The sequence below is a fragment of the Pteronotus mesoamericanus genome, unplaced genomic scaffold (assembly GCF_021234165.1).
Source record: "Pteronotus mesoamericanus isolate MK-2021 breed Mesoamerican mustached bat unplaced genomic scaffold, CSHL_Meso_final scaffold_651, whole genome shotgun sequence".
Classification (NCBI taxonomy): domain Eukaryota; kingdom Metazoa; phylum Chordata; class Mammalia; order Chiroptera; family Mormoopidae; genus Pteronotus; species Pteronotus mesoamericanus.
This window is the reverse complement of record NW_026555325.1, coordinates 18,158,111-18,179,813: the sequence shown is the minus strand read 5'-3', so window position 1 is coordinate 18,179,813 and position 21,703 is coordinate 18,158,111. Positions and strand designations below refer to the sequence as shown.

The 21,703-nt window shown below is 32.7% G+C and overlaps 1 protein-coding gene across 1 annotated transcript in view; it reads right to left on the bottom strand.

The window, feature by feature from the left end:
• Nucleotides 1-11,232: 11,232 nt before the first annotated feature.
• KCNJ3 (potassium inwardly rectifying channel subfamily J member 3) overlaps nt 11,233-21,703 on the bottom strand; it is a 131,207-nt gene continuing 120,736 nt past the window's right edge. Inside the window, exon 3 of the mRNA XM_054562351.1 lies at nt 11,233-14,619. Within this exon, the coding sequence (XP_054418326.1) occupies nt 14,033-14,619 (587 nt within the window). The 3' untranslated portion in view covers nt 11,233-14,032. The remainder of the gene's footprint in view (nt 14,620-21,703) is intronic.

The window sequence follows — 21,703 nt, the reverse complement described above, 5'->3', positions numbered from 1 at the left end:
AGGAAAGTTTTTAAGGGGAAATGAAAAATCTAAAATATTGAAGAAATAATTCTTTGATACATTATTCCTTTCTCACAGAGGCATTATTATAATCTAAATATTTACATAGAAAATACCTCAAAAATTAAAAACATAAGGGATAAGTAACATTTTGCTTTTGGAAAGAGGATAATATTTAGTTTACAAATGCATGCAAAAATTGCCATCTTATAGACTATTTTCATGAGAAATACAGTGTCACATTTTTTTGCTGAGTTTTCGTAAGTTGTTATCCAAATAAGTGTGGAAATTTTCAAATTTTAGCTTGTGCAGTGTTGCTACAGTGGTGGTGGTTATGTTTTCTTACTTCCAGAGAGAGACTACAGTATGAAGCTCCACAAGCCTGGTTGTTCCAGTAACCAGCTGCAGACAGAATTTGTGAAACCATCTACGGTTCTGTCATGCTGTCCTTTGTGAAAATGTATGTGAGAAGTTAATTTTTTAAATTTTCCTTTTCTATAGAACATTATACTTAAAATATTAATCCACATTGTCATTTGTACGCTAGTTACTTTATTTTCATTACTTTATGAAATTCAACTACATAGATTTGCTACAATTTATTTTTCCTTTCTACTGTTGAAGGACGCTTGGGTCTTTTTGTTTTTTCAACATTGTGAGAATGCTATTGTGAATATTCTTTTACACGTATGATGGTGTAAATGTATCTGAATTTCTCTCATACATACAGAAGACAGAAAATGCTGTCTATAGATATAGAGGTCTTTATCTTTAACACATAAGCCCATAATCTCCTATGACTTTTTCCATATAAAAACAAATAATTGCTCTTCATATCACTTTGCTTACACCATGAACCTATATTCTCAGCCCAATTAAAACACAACTTAAAACCATTTAAGTCACGTAATTCTGTTTAATTTTTCTTTCTTTTTAGGTTTGGCTATGTTTATATGTTTGATTTTTAAAAAATAATTTATTTAAATTTGATAATTTTATTGTATTTAAGAAGATACTTCAGATTTTTGTGGATGAGGTTCTAAAAAAGCAAAAAAGAAAAAATGGGTAAAATAAAAAGTGAATAAATGCATAAAGAAGCAGAAGAGGTACATTTTTTATAATTGATATTAGGAAGAAAAATAAGCAAAAGCAGAAAACCACCTCTTCTAATTACTGCTACATAGATTTTTTTTTTTCCCCTCCATAAAACTCTCACTTAGCATCACAGGTAAAATCTATCTTAAAGGTATACTCTTTTCTTCAAATCATTTTAGAAATCTTAAAACTTTTGTAGACCTAAAACAAAATAATTGGTGAGTTACTTGGGGGTTGGTGTGGAATCCTACACATTCAGTGATAGTATCACAGGACACATTTTGACAATGTCTTGTTGAACTAGAATTTTGGAAATATTTCTGTCTGTTCCAATTGTTAAATTCCATTTAGAATTATCATAGGCTCCAAGACAGACAGGAAAAACGAAATCTCTCATATGATCTCCTTCTCCTGGTCTTACTGCTTGCATGTAATCCTACCCTTGAGCATCCACAGGGCATGTGGCCTACTTAAATGGAATGAATGCAGCAAAGATGGTGGGATGTAGGTAATTTCATATATGTGATATATAAAAATGTGTCACTTGTCTCTTTCTCTCTACTTCTGGCTTTGGGAAAAAAAAAAAAAAGCTGCCATGAATCCTACAGCCACAAGGAAAGGAATTTTTCTTACTTATTTCAATCATATTACTTCTGAGCAGTAACTTATTATAATGCATAACTTAATTATTATTCAAACATAAGCAGGCCCATATATTTCTCACCCAGGTGTCAAAAGAGTCAGTTTAATTAGACTTCATAAGGAAATAGCACTTAGCTATTAATTGCATATTTAATGTTAGAAGCTACCATTGTGCTGGATTTGAAAAGAATGCAGATTAAGTAAAGATTTAAGGGACTTGTATCTAAAACCTTCTGCAGGATGATTGGAATGGCAACTGCACAACATCATTTCCTAAGGAATGTGTTTTCTTGTACCATAGTTCTAGAAGAGAATCTAGTATAATTCAATACCAAATATATCCTCACTGGCATGGGATTATTTGGTGGATGACTATGGAAAAGATTTGGTAAATAAGGTGTTAGTTGTTTACTGAAAAGAATTACTGACAAACAAGCCACAGTGTGAAGCAAAATGTTTGACCCATTCAGATTAATTTACATGCTTGTCATAGAGTCCCTGAATTTTCTCCATCGTAGTACGTTTTCTTCTATAGACTCAACTGAAGTTATTCTATGAACCAAGTGCCTAGATTATAGAAAAATATAAAAGTAGTCCTCCTAATGCATTAAAAATAATCAGAGTACTTCATCTATTTTGCATATCTTCTTACCACTTACATATTATTTTGAAATTACATATATATGTGAGTGTAAGCATCTAAAATAGTAAGCGTCTTCTCTTTCTTCCCTCTTAAAACAAGAGCATAATTTCACATTTCAAACTTTCTGGGAATATATATAAACCTAAGTATATAAAAATAAGGTCACTGATTATTTTGAAACTATGATGTACTTTTTTTTATGCATTGAATAAGCATGAATTCTAACACTAATTAAAGGAAATACTTGGCTTAGTGGTCTGACAATTTAGATTTCTTAAAAAACTACCTTGAGACTGAATTGGGCTGACTTTTTATTTTTCTTCTTAGTGTCAGGCTTCTTAGTATTGTTTATCCTTTTTGTTTTTTTGCCAAGTCAGCTGCCAATATGAATACAAAGAACACAGGAGTGAATTTCTTCCAAGAGAGCCCTAAAATTAAGAATTTTTTTTCTGAGAAAAAATTGAAAATAAACTTGATAATGAGACTAAAATATCTGCCATGTTTATTTATTTTTTTCATTAGATATTAATTAGAGTGATATGGTGAGATTGAATGGAGTTTAGTAGTATATATTTTAAGCTAACCAACCTGCTCAGAGAATATACTGTATTTGTACCTACCCGTTTTTCCAGATATTGATTAGGGTAGTCAATTCAATTCATTTCAATATCTGATATTCTAAATGATCTGGATAACTTTGGAGACAACAAGATATAGACCACTGATTGACTATGCCTTCATTTCTCTTTCCATAGATGTGGGAAATTAACTGTAAATTAAAATTGTAAGAAGCAGCTCAGATTTTTTTTTATCTCATCAAAGCTCACACAGTCCCAGCGAGAAAAATGTATGGGGATTATCTATTGAGAATATCAGTTTACATGTGTTCCACATTGATGGGTCACTGTGTTGTACTCCTAGGTTGAAGGCAAGGGTCAAAGTATAAACATTTATTTCTTAGAATAATGTTTAACAACAATTTTGTACTTGTACACAAGTTATTATTGGTAAAATACATTTTGCTGCATACATTTAAAAGTCTAATGATTTAAATAGTAAATCTTTAATAATTAAATGTCAAATAATAGAAAGTCTATAATATTATTTCAGATGACTCTAACTTATGTGCCAGCACTGGGTATTGTTTTTAAAAAATTCAATCTTAGATTAAAGATGAATAGGAATTATTACTTTAAAACATGTACCTGACTGCTGTGTCTAGGACTTCCAGTACTATGTTGAATAAGGGAAATGAAAGTGAACACCCTTGTCTTGTTCTCCATCTTAATGGGAATAATTATAGTTCTTGCTTGTTGAATGTGATGCTAGCAGTGGGTTTGTCATATATGACCTTTATTATGTCTAGGTATGTTCCCTCTATTCCCACTTTTTATCAAAATGGTGCTGGATTTTATCAAGTGCTTTTTCTGCATCTGTTGATATGATCATGTGGTTTTTATCCTTCATTTTGTTTATGTGGTGAATCACGTCTTTTGTTTTATGAATTTTGTACCAACTTTGCATTCTTGGAATAAATCCCACTTAATCATGGTGTATTATCTTTTTGATGCATTGTTGTGTTTGGTTTGCTAATATTTTGTTGAGGATTTTATTGGAAAAAAGAAGTAAAACTGTCTCTATTTGCAAATGATATGATATCATACATAGAGAACCTCACAGGTTTCACTAGGAAACTACTAGAACTGATAAACAAATTCAGTAAAACAGCAGGATACAAAATTAATATCCAGAAATCAGTTGCATTTTGTATGCTATCAATGAACTAACAGAAAGGGAAATTAAGAAAACAACCCCATTCACAATTGCTTCAAAATGAATAAAATACCTAGGAATAAATCTAACCAAGGATATAAAAGCCCTGTACTCTGAAAATTATAAGCTACAGAATAAAGAAATGGAACAAGATACAAATAAGTGGAAGCATATACGGTGTTCATGAATAGGAAACATTAACATCATTAAAATGCCCATACTACCCAAAGAAATTTATATTTTCAAGGCAATTCTTAAAATGATACCAAAGGCATATTTCACAGAAGTAGAACAAATATTTCAAAAATGTATATGGAGCCACAAAAAACAAAAACAAAACAAAATTAAAAAAAAAAACAAATAGCAAAAGCATTATTGAGAAAGAAGAAGAAAGTTGGAGGGATCATACTACCTGATATCAAACTACACTCCAAGGCCACAGCAATCAAGAGCATGGTACTAGCATAAGAATAGACAATAAATCAATGGAATGGAATAGAGAGCACAGAAATAAGCCTGCATCTTTATAGTCAATTAATATTTGACAAAGGAGGCAAAAATGTACAATGGGATAAAGATAGTTTATTCAATAAATGGTGGCTGGGAAGATTAGACTGATGTGTACAAAAATTACTTAGACCCCCTTCTTACATCATACACAAGAATAAATTCCAAATGGATTAAAGACTTAAATGTTAGACTTGAAACCATAAAAATCCTAGAAGAAAACAGAGTCAGTAAAACCTTGGACATTTCATGTAGCAATATTTCTTCTAAAACAGAACCTCAGGCAAGGGAAATAAGAGAAAAAATAAATTAATGGGACAACATCATACTAAAAAGTTTTTGCACAGTAAAGGAAAACATCAACAAAATGAAAAGACAACCCACTGAATGGGAGAACATATTCACCAATGATATATCTGATAAGGGGTTAATATCAAAAATTTATAAAGAACTTACAGAACTCAACACCAAAAAACCCCAAACAATTCAATTTTAAAAATGATCAAATAGCATTTGATCAGAAATGCCACTGAATAGGCACTTGTCCAAAGAGGACATACAGATGGCCCATAGACATAAGAAAATTTGCTCAAAGTCACTAATCATCAAAGAAATGCAAATTAGAACTACAATGAAATATCATCTCACAGCTGTTAGAATTCCTATCATAAATAAATCAACAAACAAGTTGGCAAAGATGGGAAGTTGTTGTTGGGAACTGGTGTTGGGAATGCAGGTTGGTGTAGCCACTGTAAAAGGCAGAATGGATTTACCTCAAAAAATTAAAAATGGAACTGCCTTAATGATCCAGTGATTCCAGTTATGGCAATATATCTGAAGATATCCAAAACACTAATATAAAAGAATATACGTGTCCCTATGTTCATTGCAGCATTATTTACAATAACACTTGGAAGCATTCCAAGTGTGGATTGAAAAAACAAGCCATAAATCTCATTAAACTTCCTAAGTCCATTTTATAACAATAGGATCCTAAGTAGAAGACATGCTATCAACTTTCATTTACAAAAGTAAACCTGCATCTGAGTGACATTTTTCAATTTACCCTTCCCATTCAGCCAGCCACCGAAACAAAGCCAGATCACATTACCAGCCCCCATGGTCCCATCCATGGTGTCTTCATACAGTTCATTGATTAGTTGGTCAAAATACAACAGAATTTATTTCTAAAGGTAATTTTCAGATAACAAGCATTCATATATTTTAAGTATCTATGTGGCTCAGTGATATTTTTCTGCCAACAAATACGGGCACAAAATTAAGGCTTATTTACTGAAACCTAAACCCACCATTGGTATAGTTTTAAGCCCCAAGGTAGTGTGGCTAATGAATAAAAGTGGACTTGATGTACAACATTAGGTTTGGGACATGAAATTAAAGATGTTATTTTCAATCTATTTCTTAAAACATTGTTTTGTTTTATTTTGTTTTGTTTGTTTTTTTTTCTCTTCTATTAAGAATTGTAAAATAAAACCTGGTCAGACATTTGTTCACAGACTATGACAAAAATAGATTCGTAAGAGAATAGTTAAATAAAGTCTTGTTAAATATGTTTCTTCACAAGCTAGGATGTAATTAATTTTTTTAAAATGCCTGATTTTATATTTAAATTCACATAAAAATATACTTAGATTTTGGAAAGAAATGCCTGGTTCAAATTAAAAAATATTTATATAAAAGAGGATAAGTAAGAAAGCCTGGGGAGGTAGTCAGAATAACGACCCCCAAAGAACTTCATATCTTCATCCCTGGAACCAATTAATAGGTTACTTTACTTGGTAAAAGGGACTGGTATATGTTAGATTAAGGAGTTTGGGATGGGGGAATTATTTGGATTATCTCAATGGGTCCAATGTATTCACAATGCTCTTTAACAGTGGAGAAATCTAGGGAAGTCGGAACCAGATGTGACTATGGAAGGAAGACACAGAGAGATTAAGTTTAGTGGCTTTGATGATGAAAGAAGGGGTAATGAGCCACAGACCGTGGCTGGCCTCTGGACACTGGAAAGATCAATGATAGGAATTCCCTTCCAAAGCCTCCAGGAAGAAACAAATACAACGCAGTCCAGGTGACATACTGATTTTAGCCCAGTGAGACCTGTTGGATTTCTAGCTACAGGTTGTAAAATAATAAATTTGTATTATTTATGCTGCTAATTTGTGGTAATTTGTGATAACAGTTATAGAAAGCTAAAGCAGTTAAGCTAGCCTTTCTTCTCAAAGTGACACATTAAATATGAATATTTATTTCTGCTGCTTCCTAAAACACTGAAATAATAAATTTTAAAGGCTTTGCAGAACAAAGAGGTCAGAAAATGAGACAGCAGCAAAAAAAAAAACAAACAAAAAACTAAAAAGAAAGCCTCCTTGAGAGTCTATTTTAAAGGTACCCTTTTGCTCTGATTGGTGTGGTTCAGTGGGTTGAGCATCACCCTGTGAACCAAAGGATCACCAGTTCAATTTCCAGTGAGGGCACATGCCTGGGTTGCTGGCTGGGCCCCAGTAGGGAGCGCATGAGAGGCATTAGCCACACTTTAATGTTTCTCTCTCTCTTTTTCTCCCTTCTTTCACCTTTTTCAAAAAATAAATAAATAAAACCTTTAAAAAAATAAAGGCACACTTTTTTTTTTTTAAAATTTAACTCATATTGTTAATTGTTTCACATGCTGGCAGAAAATGATGACAGTTTAGTTTTGGATGTAGATAAAACATTTTTTACAATAAAGGATCCTAGGCACACTTGCGGATGGGGATCCTGTTCTACCATGGTGAAGGTGATTATGAGGGCTTTAGCTAGGTAATGTTATTGACCTTAAATAAGAAGCCTAAAGATACTAATTTCAGGTAAATAGTCCAACCATGTCACTTAACATTGAAGACCAAGTTTGGACTTTCTCTATATGTTTGCACAGAGTAGCAGTGATTGACCCATTAGAAAATAGACTCAAAATTGTATATATTAAAAGATACTAAAATATATATATAATGCAGGGAGAAGACACATTTAAAAGAATAGATTTCTGTATACTCTGCTTGCCACCAAAAGTCTAGTTTCTTTCCATTACCATATATTTGACCCCCTTTACCCAATTTACCCTTCCCCCACTGCATTCCCTTCCAGGGACTACGATTTTGTTGTCGGCATCTATGTTTGTTTTTGTTTTGTTAGTTTATTACTCTTTTGTTTTATATTCCACATGTGAGGGGAATAATAAAGTTTTTGTCCTTTTAAAAAAAAGACACTATGGTTAATGATTTTAAAGAGTTAAGATTCTTCATCCATGGTATAAGAAAAAGACCCTTTTAAAAATGTTTGGATTTTAAAAAGTTATTGAAAATTAAAACTATTATAGAAGAAATTAAAATCTTGGCAGATAAATGAAATCGAATAAATGGACATAAACTGAAAGTCATAAAACTTAAAATTAAGAATGTCTTCCTTTTTTTTTTTTTTGAAACATAATGGGTTTATATTTGATATAGTATTTCTCACCACGGGGGAGTTACTCAGTTAATACAAAGTTTTTAACATTAAATTTCTTCTCTATTTCAACATCAATATTTTTTTTACATTATTTTTTTCTACATTTCAATGTTAGATACATTGAATACATATTCAAAACCTTTTACTTCCTAAGAAATAAAAGTTTTATGTTTTGACTGGCTATATTTTATATTCAAAATCTAGGTACAGTATTAATTTGGAAGATAACAAAACAAAAATCTAATTCAAAAGAACCTATGCACCCCAATGTTCATAGCAGCACAATTGACAATAGCCAAGTGTTGGAAGCAACCTAAATACCCATCAGTAGATGATTGGATCAAAAAGTTATGGTACATATACACAATGGACTACTACGCAGTAGAAAGAAAAAAAGAACTACTAAACTTCGCAACAGCATGGATGGAACTCGAGAGTATTATGCTAAGCGAAATAAGCCAGGGGGCGAAAGACAAATACCATATGATCTCACCTATAAGTGGAACCTAACCAACAATGCAAAGATGCAAGGCAAATATGACCAGCAACACTGAAAGGAAAAGAAATCAACAGAGACAAGAGGGAAGGGGGGGCGGGGGAAAAGGAAGCGAAGGGGAAAGTCAAGGAACATATAGCAAGGACTCATGGACAAAACCAAAGGGGAAGAGCTGAGGGAGGGAAGGTGGGAGGGGGCAAAAAGAAAAAATGAGAAAAAAAAAAAAAAAAAGAAAAAGAAAAAAACATGACATAACAACATTGGAAATTTAGGGTGAGGTGTATGCAGTAGAGGTGTAGTGGGTTGCAAGAGTTGGAGAAAGAAGACCTGGATCTTCATCTACCTCACGTAAAAGCAAATAATGTCCCCAAATGAAAACTCAAGAAGCAGTTTCAGAATGGTTAGGGATTTGCATGTACATAAGAAGAGAACCACCCAAGAGGGCAGGGACTTCTCATGTTCTTAGATTTAATTTAATTAAAAAGACTAAACGGCCTATTTGAGAATTAGCTTTTTCCAAGGTAAAACCTGGGATAGTCTCTACCATGTAGAGTTATGAAGATTCAAATAATGTGTGCAAATCACATGAAGGTGATTGACACTTGAAGCTAGGAACGGATACGCAGGATTTAGAGATGAGTCCTTAGTAAGCGAGGGGAAGATAATGGGCCCTACCATCTGCGTCTATAGCGCCCGTAGATCCAATATAGCCAAGATTTCTGAGACACTCATGATTTCTAGACAACTTTTCAGGTAAGAAAATCAGAATTGGAGAAACATGCATTCTACTAAATGATGAATACTTTCTTCTTTGAGCTCCTCTAGGCCAGAAGCTGCAGTCATTTAGCTTTTTAAATTAATTCTGAGAATTGCCAGGGACGTTACATTTCACAGATCTGCTGGTCTGATCCGAAATTAGGAATACAGTTTTTCTTTTTTTAAATTATTTCTGTTAGATTTATTTTTATTTATTAATTTTTAGAGAGAGGGGAAGGGAAGGAGAAAGAGAGGGAGAAAAACATCAGTGTGTGGTTGCCTCTTGCACATCCCAGCTGGGGACCTGGCTCACAACCCGAGCATGTGCCCTGACTGGGAATTGACCCAGCAACTCTTTGGTTTGCAGGCTGACACTCAATCTATTGAGCAACATGAGCCAGGGCAGGAATGCACTTTTTCTATGAAACTCTTTCAAAAAAAGTAACTGAACACATTTTGAAAATGTGACTTAATATTTAAGCAAAAATAGGAAAACTATGTATTTGCTGTACTTACTGTCACTTTTAAAACACTGGCTCAGCAAAGGAAAAGATGTTCATGAAACTTCCTCCAAGAAATGCAGATTGCAAATATTATGCATTAAGTTCAGATTCCATGTTGCTTAAGTGTCTCACAAATATGGAGCTAAAATAAAAATTAACTTCAAGGACTGAATTGTGATGAATTAAATCATTACCTTTTAAGAGTTAAAAGTTTTATGACAAACACACTGAATCAAGAAATATGAATAATTAACTGTTGGAGAGTAGAAAAATAATGAGCACACTTTAAAAATCAAACCCAATCATGTTTTGAAAGTTTAATATAGTTTTTATAAAACTGAAGGTTCTGTATTGAATACATGAGTTTATATTTTTGTAACCTAAATGACCTGTACATTTAAATAATTGTAAATTGCATGCCAGACAATGCAATTAGTTTGATGCTAATTTGAATATATATGTAATTCAGGCACAACTACTAAAGTAGAGATCACAGATGTGCTGTGCAGTCAAGGTAAACTCTCTTCATAGTATGGATTGGTAGAAAATTTCATAATACAAATACAATGTAAAATACCTTCTCCGTAATCTAACTCTTCCTCCCATAGAAATACTCCATATGGTTCCATTTTTTTTGGACAAAGTGGCTCTTGAGAAATAAGACAACTAAATAATTTTACAATATTTTAAGCCATATATAAGTGAATTTAAAATGGCCTCAGAATTTCTTCTGAAATGGTTAATGATAAAATATCATTATTTTTCATATTGTAAATATTCACATACATGTATTCACATATTGCTAAAAAGGATGAATATTTAAAATTGAAGATAGGTATTATCAAAATAATTATATATCTTTTATTTACACCATTTTGATAAAGAGAATGAAATATTTTATTGTAACAGGAGCTATACTATGAAAGTCCAATTAAAAGGAATTATTTTGTATTTGTTTAAATAGATAATGAGTTCAAGAGTCACCATATTGGCAGGCTGTAATTTTTGTTGGCTCATGCTGACTTTTACTCTCTTTGATTTGAGCTCTTTCAGCCTCCTGAAATGGAAATACCAGAGGTTTATTTTTTATTCAGTCACTAAAATGCAGAACTGTTCACTGAAAACATGTCATGTGCAGATTGAATAAATGTTACACAAAATCACTTTGATAAGAGTCCTCTAGGCCGAAATATATGAAACTGGGATGATTTTGTTTGGAATGATCAGCGTCAAAAAAATATCAGCAAAAGGAGAATAAAAGCAATTCTTTATTTTTATCCAAATATATTAGACTTTATAATTTAGTTAGTTTCAACAAAAACATAGAGTCACCATATAATGTACAAACCAAGACACTCTAAGAGTGAAAGGGAGTGCTGTTAATAATTACACAGTTACAACAGGAAAAACTGGAACTCTCTTGGGTAAACTGGAACCTATGATCAACTTTGCAATAGGGGTTACACTGCAATTACATGCAGAAATCATACCTTTCTGATACATATGTGCTGAAAATAAAGGAATAGCATTCACTAAGAAACGTTAATTTTGCAACAGTGGTGTTTCTCATTATCCAGGTCTCTGTTTAAGTATCACCCACTCCTTAAACCAGACACCTCTTCTAAAATAGTCAATTTTTAATTCACCCAGTCATTTTTTTCATGTTACTCTGTTTTCCTTCCTTTAACTATTATCTTGACTGTCTGAAGTCAACGCACTTGGTTTTTGTCTATCTCACAGCATCCCCTCCCATTCTCCTACTGATACGCATTGTTCAAATAGGCAGTGACCTCCTCTGACTTAGTCATACATAAATCCCCCAGGAGCTAGAAATGCCTGGGCCATAAAAGACATGCAAAAAAAAAAAATCATTAAATGAATTAATTAATACATTTGGAGAGTTTACTTTTGGGTCCATATTCTCCTTGGTACCAAAGACAAAATAACTCTCCAAGTTAAATTATGGCTCTATTTAGTTTTAAGTGTTTGGACTAAATAATCTATGTGGTTTCTTCCACTGATAATAAATATAATATGACCCCTGGACTCCCTTCTCTTTCTGCTACTATTTCATTTCTTATATCTAGCAAAAAGGAAAGTTTGGAGATTAAGGGGTATGGCAACCAGCTCTATTCACAGTGGATGGATGCTCATTTTGCCAGTAACAATTCCCTGGTATATGTTTGCACCTACAGAATTTGGTTGATACAGAGGTAGCCAGAAGGTATTATTGTAGTCAATAAGAGAATTGTTGATGTAATAATTTTCCAATAAGGAAATTATCACAAGATTGCTAAAAATGGGAAATGATGAGTGCCCATACCAACCATTAAAGATTTACTCATTAATGAGGAGAGAGAGATTAATTATGGGCAGACTTAGATCGCAATGATCAAAACAGTTTTATATGAAAATCCATGATATTTTGATAAGGAGCACTTGTAAATTTTCATAAAAATCTCTGCATTCCAAATATTTATTTTGTAGGTGTTTTACCGAGCAATAGTTTTGATTTCTTAATGAATCATAAATATAAAACCTTAGCATTAAAAAAATAGTACTGCTAAAATTATTTTGGTAGGCCAGGGATCCAACACACTAATAAAGTCAGTGTTTAACCAACCAAATAACGGCAGAAACAACACAAAAACAGAAAAAACTCCACAGATGACTAAACTATCTTCAATTCATCTACTTTTAAATTCTCTCCAGTATATACCGAACATTCCTTCTGAACTGAGTGACAGGTGCGGGATGGGGCAGATTCCCCAGGTGAGAAAATAAAGTCTGTCCTATTACAACAAATAAAAGAAAGGCATAAGAAGAAGGACTTGGAGAAAACACTTTGTAACCTGTATGAATGTCTATCTGCTGTCCTGTACACCTGAAACTAATATCCAAAAAAAGGTGTTGAATGAAAATTGTAGATGAAAAATAAAATTTTTAAAAAAGCTCTGGGAAAAAAGCTTGATTAGACATACATATTTAAAGCATAAACATTTATCATCTGTTTCATTGTATTGTCATGTCTCCTCAAGATAAGTGATTGGTTTTTAAAATGACAGAAGTTTTAGAAACAAAGTAAAAATTGACTGAGTTTGAAACAGGGCTCGTTAATTATGTAATTTCACACAGATTCTTGTATATGCAACATAACTTGGTTACTGACTCACAATGACTCAGCATTTGTTCAGAGCTCATATTTGTGTTAGATCATATACAAAACAGATATCCAGATTTTAATTAGTCCAGGAGAGGACCAATTCCCAAATTAATCTATGTTTATTTCTTCCCAGTACTAGCAGGTTTCAAAAATTATAAAAATTTTCAACATATTGGTATGCTCTAAAATTTATGAGTTAAGTATATTTTTGCAGGGCCATAAATAGCACACACTTGTGGGGCTCCCTCATATAAAGTACAATTGAAAATCTTCCAGGACCTTAAACAGCAGAAAACATTAAATCAGATTTTAAAATAACAAATAATTTAAGGCTAAAATATTTGGTATTAATAATTAATGCCAGTAGCCTTCCTAGCATAATAAATTAAACATGCACAAGAACTACAACTTTGAACAAAACATCACAATTTTATCAGATATATATGTATGTATGTGTGTGTGTGTTCATACGTGTGTATAAGTATACTTATACACATATATGTATGTATATACTTATACACACATATATACAGTTTTATCGCCCTGAAAGGTATCCACTCATGTTTGGCTTAATACATATATATGTTAGAAATGTCATGGAGAGTACCACTCCTTTAAATATATATATATATATATTTTCCAGAATATACAATATAAATATACCATATATAAATCATGCCATAAAACTAAATGCAAAATTTGCACATTATTGCATGCATGATGTGATAATACATGCCCATTAATAAGAATTTCCTTATGATGTCCTCCCTTCACAACTTTTGCTTTCTGCACAGTAGCAATACTTGAGAAGAAAGGGCTGTCAGATAAGCATATTTGACTTGGGGGGTGGAATTTAATTTTCAGATTCCTTAGACAGGATTACCTCATCAGCCAAATATTAGATTATTACTAAATCAAACAGTAAATAATGCCTAAGGCAGTGTTTGTTATGTGAATCGATCAGAGTTCATTTTTCTTAATTTGGCTGGAAGATTCCCTTCCATCCGGGCTGTTCCCCCAGCCATCTTTTGAAGCTTTGGTGGCAAATCAGCCACTGACTGGCTCATGGGATCAGACAACATCTTGGTGGTTTTAGATACCAGTTTTTCTTCTGAGTTGCCAGGAACTGAACTTATTCGTTGAAGTTTCATGGGCAAGTCTCCCAAGCTGTAGGCTTTTTCTGAAGTTGTAGAACTCATCCTCAAGAGTTTTTTGGGAAAGTCTTCTCTTCCAGTAATTTTCTGCAGCTTAGATGGAAGTTTTGTACTAATGTCTTCCAGTCCATCTAAGCAATCCACAGAATTGTGTCTCTCTTTGCTGTTAGTTATGGCAGGCGCTATTAACGGGGACGACATGAGAAGCATTTCCTCCTGTTCTTTCACACTGTAAGGTGGGGTGGGGACTTCAAATGTTGCGTGAAACTGGGAGTAATCAACTTTAAAGAATCCTTCTTCTAAGGAAATTACAGGAAAAAACCGATGACCCCAAAGAACTTCATCTTCAGTGTATGATGTTCGAGCTTGACAAGTCATCCCTACAAGCAGAAAGAAAATTCTTGAAAAATGATGCATAGTGGAAGCACAAGTAAAGCTAACTAGAACTAAAGAATTTATCTTGTTTCCTTATTTAAGTTTTGCATTGTTGATCTGAGTAGAATGAGTAATAGTATATGTTAAAAGTTTTCATATAAATTGATAGCTTAGAGGCACATATTTTCTTCCAATGAAAAACACAGGGCACTGGTACTTTCATATTTAGAGGGTAATACATCAAAAGCATAATTAATTGTTTATTTATCTATAAACTAAAATAAAAGGGCACTGAATATCAACATATATGTCTCTAAGAGGAGATAAGAGAAATCACAATCATTTCCCATCTTTCAAAAAGCAATGTGACATATGAAACAAACCTGCCTTTGAATCCAAACATTACCATTATATAAAATTAAGGAAGATACTCCACTGAGCATCACTTCCTTATTCTGTGGAGTAAAGCAAGGAAAATAACACCTGTGCCGCAGACTGTGGTGAGCATAAAATATAACAGCATGTACAGTTTGCTCTTAATAAATGACAGCAAAGATAACTAACACAAGTACTTGTTAAATAAATAGAAGGTGGAAATATTTCTATGTTGGATAATGGGAAGTCATTGTGGTGGTTCCATTCTTCTGGATCTTTAAGGCCAGAATGAATTTTTGATCACGTTTTTGTAATCTATATGCTAAAATCAGTAACCTGGGCCACATGATATTTCTTTTTATAAACATATTTTTTAGTTAACTTCATTTTCATTGTTTACCACAGTTTTCGCCACTTCTCCCCCTTGCCCTCCCAACCCAACCCCTACCCCCATCCCTCAGGCCACCGCCACACTGCCGTCCATGTCCATGGGCCGTAACTGTTCTTTGGCTGATCTCCCCACCTTCTTTCATCCAGTCCCTGCACCCCTCCCCTTTGACGGCTCTCAGTCCGCTCCCTGCACGGTTAGTTCTGTTTCTATTTTGTTGATGAGTTTATTCTGTTGTTAGATTCCACAAGTTCTATTCCTGCTATAAGAATCTCTGAAACTGATTCTGGATATCAAATGTCGAATTTTGCTATTTATTTATTTATTTATTTATTTATTTATTTATTTATTATATTGCTGAGATATTTACCTCATGCTATTCTGACTTAATTGTATCTGCTTCATAAATCATATCTATAGACTGCATCACTATTAAGTCAAAGTTTGAATATTCATTGTGTGAAGACTGGAAGTCCATGAATAAATTAAAACCATATATCAAATTTCAGTCTTATGTTAGTCAAAAGACAATTTCTCTAAGTTGCAAAATTCACTACTTTTCTCTACATTTACTCTCAGACTTCTCTTAGATGCTATTACAATGTAAGATGATAGATGAGTTTTAAAAATTCACCTCTTCCATAATTAAGTGTAATTTAAACAATGATAGTATTTTTTCTTTCATTTCTATTCTCTATCACTTTACAAAACAATTTTTATTGGGTTTAAACCTGGAATTATTTGGATAAAGGGACATTCTGTCTTTTTTCCTACTGCCTACTAATTACACATATAATACTTAGAATAAAATGCATAATTAAAAAGCCATATTAAACATAAATCTTTTACTGATTCTTTCCAAAATCTTGCCTTATATTATTATCAGTTATCTACACCAGGGAATATGCTATTACCCACTTATAATAGTCTTTTTTAAAAGGAAAGTTTTTAAAGAAACATATAGAAAACAAATGCCATATCTCAAGCACTATTAGGAGTTTGCTCTACATTATTTCTAATCCTCAATGTCATCATGATATGAAAAGATTTTTATGTTCATTTTTAAAATAAGGAATATACTGCTAAAAGACAGTAAATCTTTTGACTTTCCTTGGCAACATATCTAGGGAACTATAGGGAAAAAAGAAGGTACATTATTTTAATTTCTGGGTGATTGTTTCTGTTTTTATTTTGCCATGCTGTCTTTATTTATTTTTGTTAGAAACCCAATTCTAAATAATCTATCAATTTAACTATCATAGTGGAGATCTGATAGTGGCCAAATATTAGTGTCGATAATATTATATCAGGAATAGGCACCAGAAATACTTATATGTGATGATAATATTACTTTAAAAAGTGCTTTGTTGTTTTTTAGACATACACACTCTAACATTATATATTTTTAGATACTTTCTAGTTTGAGATTAAATATTTCATGAGAAAAAAGTAAATATTGTCACTTATTCATAAAATATTAAAAAATATATTCTTGATCTATTTACTTGGTTTTATTTTGAGAATTTTAAAGATTCAGCAAAACATCTGGAATAAAAAACAAATAGTCCTGTCTATTAAGATAAGTTAATAAACATAAAAATAATAAACATAATTAAGAATTGTTTTAAATTTAATCTTTATTGTAATTTTTCCCCATTACCATTTAGTCCCCTTACACCTCCCTTCCTCCAGCAATCACACCATTGTTCATGTCCATGAGTCCTTTTCCCTCCTTTAATTTATCTTCAAAAGCAATCACTAAGTATATACTGGGTCTGGCAGAAGTAAGACCTGCTTGAATGTGATTGGTAAGGTAATAATATGGGTGTAACAATTTAGTTTTAATTTGAACATTTCACTTAAAATATCATATAGTGTACTTGAGTCTGATATTGTTGTGTTATAGAATTACATGCTTATGATTTTGTACCAAAAGATTTTGTAATAAAAAGGGGCATTATTTGCCAGAACCTGTATAAATATATTAATACAGAACCTGTATAAATATTTATTAAAATTTATTTATATGCGTATAATATATGTATACCTATATATAAACAGTGAAGTTCAGATCATGAGTTTGTTGAATTATTTCTTACAATAAACACTGAAACAAAATTAAATCCCATTGCCACCTTAGTCCATTTCATTTTAGAGATCTTTATTCACATTAAGAAAAAATATGAAATTAAAAAACATAATTCTGTTCCTATTATTTAACATTATAATATAACACGTATGGAGCAGAAAATGGAGAACATAAAAGCTTATAAAATTATGATGGTATTAAGGCGCAGTGACATCTACAGTGGAAACAAATTATTCCAAATGTTTACTTACATAAAAATATCTGTAGGCACTGTTACTAAAATGCTAGTGAATGTTTTTGACTAAAAGTAAGGTGGCGATTTTATTCTACTATATGAAATTACCTTCACTCCCTTCCATACCAAACTAATACTTGTAAAGCAATATTTTATATAATTAAAAAGTATATGAATTTGGCTATCAATTTCACTACTAAATAGCTTATCAAAATTACCTAAAACTCTCTGAACTTCAGTTGTCTCTTTTACAATACCCTTACAACACTGTTGAGAATTTAAGGTAAGTATAGTGCATAGAACAGTGCTTGGTATTTAGGCAGTGCTCGGTAAGTAATGACGGCTGTTTTTATCATTCTGTAGAGATCACTTGCAATTCCTACTCTTCCTGGAAATTAGCAATATTAAATTAATATAAGGAAAAAATTCTGACATACTAGTCATTTGTCGTCTCATATGAGAAATATAGAAAATTGGATTTAAAAATCACTAGATATCAGATAGCAATTCTCTTTTGGCAAATGGTGAATTAAACATTCAAAGCATTTTTACAATATAGAAAAAATACTTATATTCCCAATATTTAGGGCTACTCAATGTATTCCACTAAAGTTAGCATTAATAGCAGGAAAGACTAAGTGTGGAACCTTGGGTGCAGGAGAAAGGCCTGCAGCAAGATGAGTGATTACATCTATTATAATACTTTGGTAACTTCACCAAAAATATTTGAGATACTTTAACCTTTGTTTTTCTGCTGTTCTTTTCACTATCTTAGTAGATGTAGGTACAGAAATATCAGACATTTCCACTTTAACAACATTATATACTTTTTATACATGGTTTCACTGCAGAATACTAATGTGCAATGAACCTATATATACCGATGTGAAAGTATTAGAAGTTGGGTAACAGGAAAATGTCTCTGATGGTCTATGTGCAGTTTAGACAATGTGCTACTATAACATGTAATTGACAGGCTACTTCTTTTTACAAAGGTGATCCCAAAATGGTATTGAAAAAAAAAATAAAATACAGATTTCAATTGAGAAGATTTAAAGTAAATGTAACTGTTTTCTAAGAACATGCATGCATCATAGTGTTCTTCTACGGTGTGCTATTTTATATTTCTTATTCTCATCCAAATTATTTTAAAGCAATCTATGCTTTGATTCATAATTGCAAATGTCATTGGAATCAAAATAAATGGAGGGGAATAGCACTATTCAAAGGTTACTATATGATTGCATCTCTTAACTGGCATTGCAACTATTTGCATGTTTTAACCAGATTCCAGACTTGAACAAATGTGATGAAAATCAACAGGAGCTCATCTCTGTGGAAACTGGCAAAGCAACAGATGTTGCTACTGAAAATAGCTGGGACTTTTGAATCCTTAGATGAAAAACATTTTGTGAAAAAAAAATTATTCTGTACACTGATTCATGGATAAAACAGCTATATATTATTGTTTAATCTAATTTATTCCAATGTCAATTTGTGAATCTAAAATGACAGAAGCCATGTAGTCTAACCTGTTTATTTTTGACTTGTCCCTTTCCTGCTTCTGCCTTTACAACATGCTATTCTGTCCATCTCTTTCACTGAATTGAATATCAATTCAAATAAGAAGCCTGAAATCTTTTTAAATGAACAGGACAAAATGAGTTTCATAAGACAAGTCTTTAATTAACCTTTCAGAATACTTCTAACTCATTATATCATGGTCAGGGATGGTACATAGCTCACCTACATGAGGTGAGTAGGAGATGGTTAAAGGAGATGGCTAGACACAATATAACCAGGGGAAGGGGAATGTCTGAATGCTGTGACACAAAAACTATCAAACAATCAGTAACTTCTGCACAGAGGAGGCTTTATCTTAACTTTACTATAGAAGTTGCGAAGTGATACAGAGAGATTGGGAGTGGGCAGCAAGGTGGAGGTGGTTGCGGGGGAGAGAGAGAGTATTCTCTTATAATGGTGATTGTGTTTTATGATGTGTGCATTAAATAAACAAAAAGTGGGAAAAAAGCCAATCTCCTACAATTAAGTCATGTAATAATAATAATAATAGATAATATTGCTATAGGGCTTATCATGTGCTTTCTAAGCACTTTTTTATATGTTATCTTGAATCCTCACAACTGAGTAAACTAAAGCCTGGTTTCACTAGTATCACATGGATATTGTGAGGATTAAAGTAATTAACATATAGAAATTGCATGCACAATAATTATCGGTCACTTTCCTCCAGAAGAGTCCTGAAATACAGGCTACATGACTAGTCTATAAATTTTATTTATACACACAGTTACAGCCACATATACAACTGCAAAATTCAGCCAAATCATACATTGTTTTTATTCTTTAAATCTATTCTCTTTGTCTATTTTTTCTCCAAATGAGTGGTGGTTTCTATTACTAAATTGACTAATAGCCTATCATGCATAGCACGTGCTATATTATAAAATAATTTTCCAGGCCCCTCTATGAATTGCTCTGAGGATTACTGAATAAGGTATGTAGCTATTTTTTCCCTAGTGTACTTCCAAAATTTCACCCACTCCCCAAGATATAATAACTGTAAGGCTTACTTGACATTCTCTGCATAGTCGGCACTGCATTGCACTGAGCTGAACCCAAATTTTAAGTATAAACTTTTTGAGAAAGTATATGATGTTTATATATTTTTAAAATCCTGTTTATAAAACAGAAAGACACTATGTACACCACTGTTTAATAACACTAAGGTATGGCAACAGGCTCCTCTGGGGTATAGGTTGCAAAACTATTAAGAATATATAAACTGCTTCCAGGAACTTCAGTTTTAAAATAGATGGAATCCCTTTAAAGTGCAACATATTCTGCTCAGGTAGACTTTTAGAGAGGAATAGAAATTACTGTCAGGTAGTCAAGCCAGGGTTATCCTCTATTGTTTCAAGCACTTGCTCTTACAATGTGCTCTCATATACCAGTTTGCCATTATTATTTAAGCTAGGTCAAATAGTTCCAAAAATAAATAAACAAACAAACAAATAAATAAAAACAAGGAGGAAAACCTGATTTTATTTGTGAGAAAATAAAGTGTCAAGAAATTTAGCAATAAATATTTCAAGTGGACTACTTTAGGTTTCTAAGTTCTCAGAAGAGCAAAAGAAAGTTTATTTTTAACTATGACCCTTAGAACAATTAGACTCCCAAAAAAGAATATAAATGTAGGTGCTATAAGGGTCAGTAGCTGGTAGAAAATCTGACAGGGAATTCATGATCATACTGCTAAAAGTACAGATCTGTCCAGAAAAAGTCTAGCCATTGTTAACATAATGAGAACGGTTTGTGTGACACTGATGTAACCTGGCAGCCAAGGAGAGTGAGCCAAAATGGGTATGTGTTAACAATGACAATTTCACTGTTCTAGTCAATGGGCACCGTTGAGTGAGCATGTGTACTGCGTGGCCATCACATTCAAAACGACTGAGCAAATAGAGCAACAAATCTGCATCAGATTTTGCATTAAGCTTGAACATTCCTCCATGGAAACTATTCGGATGATTCAAAAGGCTGCAACTATGGGCTACTGGTGATTGGTAGCTTTAACACAACAACGTGCTTGCTCAGACATCATGTCTCATGCAGAGTTTTTTGGTGAAACATCAAATAACCCAGCTGACTCCACCCCCTACGGCCCCGATTTGGTGCCCTGCAACTTCTGGCTTTTCCCAAAACTAAAGTCACCTCTGAAAGGGAAGAGATTTCAGACCTTCAGTGAGATTCAGGAAAATAGGGTGGGGCAGCTGATGGCATTTGGGAGAACTGTGTAAGGTCCCAAGTGCCTACTACATTGAAGGAAGATGAGGCACCATTGTCCTATGTACAATGTTTCTTGTATCCTTCTGTCTTCTTTAATAAATGTGTCTATTTTTCATATTACATGGCTGGATACCTTCTGGACAGACGTAATATACTTGAAAGACTCAGGGTAATATTAAGCAAAAGAACATG